The sequence below is a fragment of the Nannospalax galili genome, unplaced genomic scaffold, assembly GCF_000622305.1.
Source record: "Nannospalax galili isolate Female #2095 unplaced genomic scaffold, S.galili_v1.0 scaffold1714, whole genome shotgun sequence".
Classification (NCBI taxonomy): domain Eukaryota; kingdom Metazoa; phylum Chordata; class Mammalia; order Rodentia; family Spalacidae; genus Nannospalax; species Nannospalax galili.
Window position 1 is genome coordinate 460,015 of NW_008334552.1, and position 10,469 is coordinate 470,483.

General features: G+C 49.5%; 1 protein-coding gene across 7 annotated transcripts in view; it reads left to right on the forward strand.

The window, feature by feature from the left end:
- Positions 1 to 1,743, forward strand: part of Dusp15 (dual specificity phosphatase 15) — a 10,726-nt gene extending 8,983 nt beyond the window's left edge. For all 7 annotated transcript variants that reach the window (XM_029561761.1, XM_029561760.1, XM_029561762.1 and 4 more), the window contains 2 exons: positions 82 to 253; positions 1,190 to 1,743. In XM_029561761.1, coding sequence (XP_029417621.1) covers positions 128 to 253; positions 1,190 to 1,456 — 393 coding nt within the window. In that variant the 5' untranslated portion in view covers positions 82 to 127 and the 3' untranslated portion in view covers positions 1,457 to 1,743. The remainder of the gene's footprint in view (positions 1 to 81; positions 254 to 1,189) is intronic.
- The last annotated feature ends 8,726 nt before the right edge of the window (positions 1,744 to 10,469 follow it).

Genomic DNA, 10,469 nt, shown 5'->3' on the forward strand with positions numbered 1-10,469 from the left:
GGTGGGGGTCTAGTTAAGGGACCCTGGGAGTCTGGAAGGGACTGGAACTAGTCTGAGGCCTTGGGGGTGTTGGGGATCCAGCTTTGCAGGCATCTCTCGAAGCACTACCATCGTGACGGCCTATGTGATGACGGTGACTGGGCTAGGCTGGCGGGAAGTGCTTGAAGCTATCAAGGCCACACGGCCCATTGCCAACCCCAACCCAGGCTTTAGGCAGCAGCTGGAAGAGTTTGGCTGGGGGAACTCCCGGAAGGTAGGGACTGCACAGGGCTAGGGCCGGGGCCAGGGGTGTGGGGAAACCTCCTACCTGATCTCAGTACCCATTGGAAAGGATCCACCCAGTGCTTTGGACCCAGCTGGAAAACATTCTGGGCTCTTGAGACTTTGGATCTTGAGACAGCCCAGCTCCTGCTTGTTTTGCTTTTCTCCCCTCCCTCTGCTCTCACTTTGTAACCCACAGCTGGCCACAAACTCATAACCCTCCTGCCTCAGCCTCCCAAGCACTAAGATCACAGGCAGAGGCTAGCCACCTAACTTTGGGTTTTGGATTTTTTTGTTTGTTTGGTTTTGGGGTTTTGGTTGGGGGTGGGGTGGGGTGATGTTTAGTTTGGTTTTTGTCTTTTAAACTTAGAATTCAGCTGCTTGTAGACCAGACTGGTGTCCCCAGCAGCACAAGGCGTTCCAGGGTTTGACCACTTTGGGGTCTGACACTGTCTGTGTCCTACTTCCCTGGGTCTTTCTGGGGCCAAAGCAGTCCCTTCTCTTGGCCCTTCTGGGTAGACAGCACTTGGAAATGCCAGGTTGGGTCACTTGGGGGACTCTGGGTGAAAGGAAGCAGGAGCTCTTGGCAGATGGTCTGACCAAGCATCCCTAACACTGACCTGCAAGACTGCCCTAGGCCAGGGGCAACTGAGAAAGAGGCCCTGGGTGAGCAGAATCTTTGAGTCTGGGAATGGGGACAGAGGCTCAGGGAAACTGGTTAAACCGGTCCCCAGCGGACCGTCTAGAAGATGTCAACGGTAAGTGGGGTTCACTAAGAGACTAGGGGCTCAGAGATGGGGAGGGGCACACCGTGAGGGTTGGGAAGTCTTGGAAGCGAGGCAGAGTGCTGGGGCGAGGATGGGAGTGGCAGACTGGCAACTGCGGCCTGCGGGTAGACCTTGACCCACGCCCCACACCCCCACTCCAGCTTCACCGGCAGCTGGAGGAGCGCTTCGGAGAGAGCCCGTTCCACGACGAGGAGGACCTGCGCGCGCTTCTGCCTCTCTGCAAACGCTGTCGCCAGGGTTCAGCGACCTCGTCCACGTCAGCCCCGCTGCACTCAGTGTCCTCAGAAGGGACGCTGCAGCGTCTGGTATCACCACGGGATACCCACCGGCCGCTGCCATTCCTGGCACGCATCAAGCAGACTTTCTCCTGCCTCCCCAGGTGCCTATCCCGCAAAGGGGGGAAGTGACCGCGCCGAGCCCAGGTGTAGCTCATCCCCGCTCCACAGCCGTTCGCGGATACCCAGAGGCCGTGGGAGCCGGCGGCGCACCTGTCTCTGCCTGTGTCCACCCCGCTTGTCAGCGTCTGCCTTCAGTGTCCCCTCTATGAGTCTGTGTCTGGGCCGGTCTGCAGCAGCCACCTGGTGCCTTAGTCCATGGACTGGGGGAGGGGTCCTAGGCCTCCACCCCTAGAGCGGGAGGGAAGCTCTGGTGGGGTGGACCGGCCTGGAGGAGATTAAAAGAGACACAGAACTTGCCTGGCCCTGTGCTTCATTCCACAGAGCCTAGGCCCCAGAACCTGCAGGGCAGGAGATCTTCCAGGGGTCTGAGAGGGCACCGTTCTCCTTCAGTCTGCACAACTGAATTCTGGGGCCATGCCCCTCTGTAATCCGGACCCCCATCTCTCCCGGAGCCGTGCTGTCCTGACAACCGCCCATGAGCCCCTCTTCTCTGAACCCCTCCAGACCTCTCTGAGCCTCTCTGGTTCCCTCACCTCTTCTATACACAAATACTGTCGAGACAGGTCTGGTGGGTCCCTTGGCGCTCACACATGACCTTTTACTTCCTGAGAGCTCTTTATCCTCCTCCCCCCCAGACTCAGAGAGGTCAGGCAGCTGACCCAAACATACAAAGTTAGAATAGCTAATTATGACTCCTATGATGTGGATATGACATGGTTTAGGCCCATGACATTTAGAAGGGTGCAACTCCTAATGTGGAGGTTTCTGGAGAGGAAGACCCAGTACTAGCTGTGAGGAGGCAGGGAGGAGGGACACATCATCAGAGCTGATAGCATGAGGGTCAGAGGGATCTGACATAACTGACACTCACTGGACTCTTGTATAGATTCATGGCTGGTGGAGAGGCACAGATCCCAACACTGAGCTGAGGGAATGGGTGAAATAACCACACCAACCCCTTATTCAACTGTTCAATGAGCATAGTGTGCCCAGCACAGTGCAGCCCCTGGGGCTACAGCACTGAGCAGACTTCTGCCTATGCACTGCCAGCATTATGGTGGGGAAGATAGAAGCAATAAATGAAAATCCATGTCAGAGGTGAGAGAGTGGGCCATCTTGCATGGGTGTAGGGGCCATTCCAGGCTGAGGAAACAGTAAGTAAAAAGGCCCTGATTTGGACATTGTGAAGAGAGCAAGATGACTGGGCTCCCCAGAGCCAGCAAGTCCACATCCTCCTGGCTGGTTGGTGGCACCACCATTCATCTGGTTTCAAATTCTTTTATCCCAAATAGGACAGTCCCTTCTTTAAAAAAACAAGGCTGGAGAGATGGCTCACAGTTAAGAGCACCTGCTACTCTTGCAGAGCAGCTGGGTTTGGCTCCCAACATCCACACATCTGCTCACGATGGTCTGTAACTTCAGTTCCAGGGGGATCTTATGTCCTCTTTTGTCCTCCCTGGACACTGCATGTATGTGGTGCACAGACATGCATGCAGGCAAAACACTCATGCACATAAAGAAAAACATTCTTTAAAAGCAAACAAAACAGGACCCCATCATCTACAAGCAAAAACTGCCCTAAACATTTGTCTGCATCTTGACTCAACCTCACTCGACCCTACCTAGAAGGGGTGACTTTTTCAGATGAGGAACTGAGGCTGTTGCCCAGGTATGTGCAAGAGGTAGGGCTGGGATGTAAACTCAGGCAGCCCAGCTGCAGACCCCATCCTCCCCATCTTTGCGATCTAGAAACATGAAGGGCTTGTCTGATACAAGGGAAATGGCTGCTTGGGTGAACAGTATGTCTAGGATTCACATCCAAAAGTTCAATTTCAGGGCTGATGAGATGGCTCCGAAGTTAAAAGCATTGACTGCTCTTGCCGAGGACCCAGGTTCAATTCCCAGCACCCACATGGTAGCTAACAACTACCCATAACTCCAGTTCTAGGGGATCTAATGCCCTCTTCTGAATTCCATGGGCATTGCATGATACAGGTGTACCTACCTACATGCAGGCAATATACATTAAAAATAAAAAAATAATAAAACATTTTTTAAAAAAGTTCATTCTCAGCTGGTCGTGATGGTACATGCCTTTAATCCCAGCACTTAGGAGGCAGAGGCAGGTGGATCTTTGTGAGTTCGAGGGCAGCCTGGTCTACCTAGTGAGTTTCAGGACAGCTGGGGCTACAGGGAGACCCTCTCTCAAAAGACAAAAAAAAATTTCAATCTTGCTGGGTGTGGTGGCACATGCCTTTAGTCTCAGAACTCGGGAGGCAGAGGCAGATGGATCTCTGTGACGTCAAGGCCAGCCTGGTCTATATAGCAAGTAAGTTCCAGGCCAGCTATGGCTACAAGGAGAACCTGTCTCAAAAAGACCAAAGACCAAAAACAAAACAAAACAAAATCCTGTCGCTACTAAATATTTTTAAATATTTATTATTTTTATTTTACGTGTATGAATATATTGCCTGCATGCAAGTGAGTGCACCCATGTCATGCAATGCTGCGGAGGTCAGAAGAGGGCTTCAGATTTCCCTGGAACTGGAGTTAAGGACAGCTTGCAGCTGCCATATGAGGTCCTCTGCAAGAGCAGTCAGTGCTCTTAACCACTGAGCCATCTCTCCAGCCCCCTACTAAATGTTTACAGACTTTCTATTAACAACCATTTACCTAGCATTTGCACTGGATTAGGCATTATAAGTATTTGGAAATGGCTCAACGTCATATACAGGAGGATTGAGCAGCCTCTATACAAACAGTACACCACCTTAAGCAGCCATGGATTTTGGCATTCACAAGGGTCCTGGAAACAATCCCATATGAATACCAAGGGGCAATTAACTATTACTCTTGCTAATCTATGCTCCACTGGAGTTCTATAGGTCCAAGTCTGAATCTAAACCATGGCTGCCTAAGTGTCAGAATGAGATGTATGTGACAGCTTGCTCCCATGTGGGGTTGGGGGCGAGGAAGAACAGGAGGAAAGCCCTCCTCTAGGTGCCTGTGAGGTAAGGATACTGCTCCCCACTTCTGTCTGTGGTGGCTAGACTAGTCACATACACAACAAGGGCTGGAGCAGCCTGAGATATCTGACATCTTCCATATTGCAAATACCTGTTGATAATGCAAGATACAAACATCAGAGCTGGGCATGGAGGTGTATACTGCAATCTAGCACTCAGGAAGCTAAGGCAGGAGAATTTTGGGTTAAGGCCAATTGGGCTAAATAGTAAGACTTTGTCTCAGCCTTCCCCCTTCAAAAGGATACACCCCTCCAAAAAAAATCATAGATGTGAACAATTTCAGAAGATCATAACCATCCCAGGAAATCATAAATTCCAGGTGTACCTCTCAGGAGGCTGTGAGGGCCACTGTTTAAGCTTCAAGTCTCTGTGGGGCAGATGCACAGCTTTGGATCCTTGCTGTCCCTGGTAGTATCACAGAGCTGCCCAACATTATTATAAGAAACTAAAGGCTCTAAGACCCTGCAGGGAAGGGTATAGCCAGGCCAACACCAGAATGAGCAGTTTCAATAAGTGGGGACTTCCTAAATGTAAGAGACGAGTGCAGTCCAGGGACTGCCAGTATGGGGATGAGAGTAGGGAGCTCTGTAGCATACTGGTTCCTGGGCTTCTCCAGGGTGGTGGCACAGAGGTCACCTGCATGCCTTTGAGGTCAGTCACAGCCTCCCAGTGGGGACAGGTGTAGTCTGGAGTAGCAATTCACCTTCCTAACTTCCAGAGTCCAGGCCCTGAAAAAAAACTGGCAGTGGTGCTCCTGTGGTCCTCACTCTGTGTGGGTACTAGGCTGGAGGCTGCTGGAGTCCAGGAATTGGAGGCTAGAGTGGATAACATAGCAAGACACTGTCTCAGAAAAACAAAACACAGAAAGGGTTCAAGTTTCCAGATGGGCTAGGAGTAACAGAGGACAGATGCAGGGATCGAGGCAGCTCGCTTGGTTGGTGGGGGCGGGAGTCATCCCGATTTGGTCCAACGCACTCTGCCGCTGAGAGGGGAGAGAAGAAAGGGCCTCGGGGAAGGGACTAAAAGGAAAGCGAAGACATAGTTTTCGTCGCCTCTGCGCTCCATTCAGGTGGCCTGATAATCCCCTGTCGTGCACCGCATGGATCCAGCGCACTACCCCCAGCGCTTCACCTAGGGAAGACCCTGTCTGTAGGGAATCTATGACTGGAACCGGGGGTCCCCTGCGTCTCCGGGACTGGTTGGTGGCACAGATCGAAAGTGGACGCTATGAAGGGTTGTGCTGGGAGGACGCAGGCAAGACCCTCTTCCTCATCCCCTGGAAGCATGCAGCTAAGCAGGGCTACCAAGCTCAGCAGGATGCCAGGCAGTTTTCAGGGTAAGAAGCAAGGTCCTGGGAGCAGCTGGACCAGGCAGAGTGGGCTATGGACCCTCAAAGGCCAGCACCCTACTGGAAAACCAGGATCAGTACAGGAGTTGTGACCTTGAGCCATCCACGCAGCCTCTAGGACTAGGGGGTGGGTGGCGGGTGTTATTTTCCAATATGTTCAGGAGACCTTTAAGACCTGTGACCTCTCAACCATCTTTCTGTGGGGCCTGTCCTCTCACCACCCCCCAAGGAAATTAGAAGGCAACCTGAGAACTCTCATCCCCAAACTGCCAACCTCAGCATCTTGGAGCATTCTTTTCAGGGACCTCCTGCAGGGATGCCCCTTGCCCAGGCATCTGAAACTGGCTGCTTGGCAGGAACATTAAAAAACTCTCTGAAATCTCTCCCCTGAACCACAAGCAACCACTGGCTATCAGGCCACTGTTACCACCCTGAACACCCAAGTCATCTCCAGCTGCCCTCTCCTGAGAAGCCCCTAGACAGTATCCCTTTCATTAACCATCCCCTGGCCCAGCTTCCCCAGTCCCAATCCCATCTGGCTCCAAGGACAGAGGCATCCTAATCTTCACCAGAATGGTCCAGCACCTGATGGACTCATCTTCCTTTAAACACTCGCACTGGCTCTCCAGATTGTCACCACATTCCCAATACCTTCATCCTCCTGCCCATTTTGAACCCAATTCCAGTGTTTCTCTCTAGGTCACTACAGACACAGACATACACACACAGACATACACACAGACACACACACACGTACTTGCATAAACGCACTAGCGTTTCTGCTTCCACTGACTCAGCAGTATCCTCAAGCCCTAGAAAGATTCTTTCTAGTGTTGAGATGACACTTCCCTCTTCACAGTCATCCATAGTTCCCCATTGCCCTGGTGATAAAGTCCCCTCCTCACCCTGGCCAAAAGGCGGCAGGAAATGCCCCTCCCAGGCCTTATCACTGGGCCTCTTTCTCCTCTCCAACTTCAGCTGTTTCACTTTCTAAATGCTTCCTTCTCTCACATTAGAGCTTCTCACAAGCTGCTCCCTTGGTCTATGCAGCATCTACTCCACCTTCCCCAGCTGTACCTGTCATCCTCAGCTTAAACACCTCTTCCTGAAGACAGACTCCTCTGATGCAGCCATTGATTAGGCTCCACCTCAGTGCTTCTCCCAAGTCACCCCTGACTCTTCCACTTTTCTGTATGGACCTGGAATGAGCCTGTCACCTCCTCCTACCAGACCATGATCTACCTGAAGGTGATGACACTGAATATAGGACAAGGCTTGCAGTCAGTGTTCAATAAATGTTGAATGGGTGGTTGCACAGCCTGTTCCTTAAAGTTTACACACTACTGTTCAGGTAAGAGGATTTTGGGGTCATCCTAGCTACTCCCCCAACCCCTGCATCTACAGGGTGCACGTGACCTGACCTTCAACTCTCCTGTTGCCCCAGTTATATGGGATAAAGCTTTGCCTTCAAGGACAGTCATGATCCGCCTTTAACTATCCCTCCTTAATCCTTCTTCCCCTTTACTCCACCGCATAGATTCCATATCTGCAAATTTCCCTCTTCTATAAAGTATTTGTAGTTGCCAAAACCAATATTTGCTTTACAAGCAGGAATGACTAAAAGATGGGACAGGACTAGGGGGAGGAAGCAGGGTGCTGGAAAGGAGGGAATTAGTGGAGACACTGGCTAAATGCTTCTCAGGAGAGGCGCTGGGTGTTCAGGTGGTAACAGTAGCCTGATGTGCAATTGGCTACTCAGAAGAGAGATTTCATAGAGTTTTTATGACTTTTTTTTAAAGATTTTTTTAAATGTGTCTACATGAGTGTCTGCCACATGTATGTATGTGGGTGTTCTTGGAGGCCAGAAGAGGATGTGGGATCCCCTGGAGCTGGAATTATAGGCAGTTGTGAGTGGCCAGATGTGGTTACTGGGAACTGAACTCGGGTCCTCTACAAGAGTATGAAGTGCTCTTAATCACTGAGCCATCTGTCCAGGCCTCAGAGTTTTTAAATGCTCCTGCAAAGCAGCCAGTTTCAGACATACGCATAATAGGAAAATGGGGCTTGGGGAGTTTGTTTGCTTTTTGGTGGTGCTAGGGAATGGAACCCAAGGCCTTGTGCATGCTAGCATGGGTATTACTACTGAGTTATGTAAACCCTCACCCCAGTCCTTGGCAAAGAGTTTGAATCACCTGACAGGAATCCTGGAAGTTGAGATTAAAGAAAGCAACAATCTGTCTTTTTATTTTAGCTCTCATACTATAAACAATTGTCGATTTCAATGCCACATATTTAAAATATATATCTTTTACACGTGCATGTGCCTGTGTGTGTGTGCGTGTGTGTGAATGTGTGTGTGTGTGTGTGTACTGTTTATAGTGAGCCTGAGCACAATATGAAATTCTCTCTGGTGCTTCCCAGTACCGTGCTGTCGCAGGAGTTAACGCTGGTTAATGAATCAACAGTTTGTTTGCAGTAGCATCCTAAACAGAACCAACATAAAACAAGGTTATGTAGTGATAGGTTGATAAACAGAGTCTGACCAGAACCTCACAGGAACCATCAAAGACTAGGTATAGCAGAACTACCTTGAGTAATGAGAACAAACCATGAGCAAACTCTCAGACACGTGCCTAGCTGCTCCAGCCCTAGGCTGCTGGCTGCTCTCCGAAAGCACCACGCCTTTCCACAACAGCAGGAATTTGGCCATGCTGTTCCAGGAATGTCACTCTACCTTTCAACCTCCTATTCACCCTTCAAAGCCATGCTCAGTTCACCCAACAGGTACTGACTGAGATACTATGTGCCAGGCTACTTTCAGTTGCTGGGGTCATGGCATTGAGCACAAAAAGGATGGCTCTTGTCATGGTGCTGGCACCCTCTCCCATGGGTCACATTGTCCTTGAATTAGAGTAGTCTCAGTGCACACATGTTACAACAAATAGGCTGTGCCTGTATGCCAGAAGCTGTGCTAAGTACTCTATTTAGACTGTCTCATTTCATACCATCACAACCATGTGAGGGTAGGTACTGTTGACACCTACACACGTTTTCGTGAAATGAAATGAAGCCTCCAGGGACTCAGTCCAGGACCCAGCATAGGAACTGCAGCTTTTTCTGTTTTGGTGCCTGACACCCACCAAACCTGGAGTCTCTGAGAACAGTCATTCAGAGAAAATAGTTAAACTCCCTCAGAATCAAATATGGTCAGTGTAAGCAGTACATTTCCCAATGGCCCATTTTCTTTACATTTTAAAAAACATTATTTTATATGTATGAGTGGGTTGCTTATGTGTGTAAATACACACGTCATGCAGTGCCCACAGAAGACAGAAAAGGGTGACAGACCCCCTGGAACTGGAGTTACAGACAGATGTTAGCTGCCATGTGGGTGCTGGGAACTGAACCTGGGTCCTCTGCAAGGGCAGCCAAGGCTCTTAATCACTGAAGCATCTCTCCAGCCCCTGTCCCTTTGTTTCCAGTACTTTCCTTTTTGACTATACTGCTGGCTGGTCTTCCATTCATCAATCTCTTTCCTGCCCCTGACCCCTTTGCACCTGCTGTCCCCTAGAACAGCCTTCTCCCAGCACTCAGACTCTTATGTTTCCATTTAGGCTTCAGCCCAACGTCACCTCCCCAGTGAAGTCTTTTCTAATAGCTCTCTTACAGTTTTTGTTTTGTTTTGTTTTGTGTTTGTTTTGTTTTGTTTTGTTTTTGGCTTATTTATTCGGGCCCTCCACCACAAACAGCCATTCTGGTGTTTCATACATCTTAGGTATTTGTGTGCTTCTTGAACAGGGACATGGAGGTGTCCTATGTATTCTCATCATACATATGTCCTAGTGCCCATAGATCTCATTCTCATTCTCATTCTCTCTCTCTCTCTCTCTCTCTCTCTCTCTCTCTCTCTCAATCATGCTTAGATGATGTGTTCTAGTTCTCTGTAGATTCAACATGGCTTTTCCGTGCTCCTCAATGTTGCATCTTATTCTTTTTTAAGATTTATTTGTATTAAGATTATTATTTCTGGGGCAGGAGAGATGGCTCAGTGGTTAAGAGCACTGGCTGCTCTTCCAGAGGACCCAGGATTGAATCCCAGCACCCACATGGCAGCTAACAATGAATGGCCCATAGCTGCATTTCCAGGGTATCTGACACCCTCTTCTGAAGACCTCCGAGGGCATTGCACAACACGGGTGCACTTACATACATGCAGGTAATACACTCATACACATAAAATAAAAATAATAAGCAAAATATTTTTAAAAGATTATTATTTCTGCTGGGTATGGTGGTGCACACCTTTAATCCCAGCACTCGGGGGGCAGAGGCAGGCAGATCCTCTGTGAGTTCGAGGCCAGCTTTGTCTACAGAGTGAGTTCCAGGCAGCTGGAGCTACAGGGAGACCCTGTCTCAAAAAGACCAAAAAATTTTTTTTATTTCTTATTTATTATGATATTAAGATTTGGGGGCTGGAAAGATTGCTCAGTGGTTAAGAACACTGGTTGTTCTTGCAGAAGATTGCCCATAACTCTAGTTCCAGTGAATCTGATGGCCTCTTCTGTCCTTCTCAGGCATTGCACGACACAGGTGCACTTACCTACATGCAGGCATAACACTCATACACATAAAAAATGAAAATTAAGCC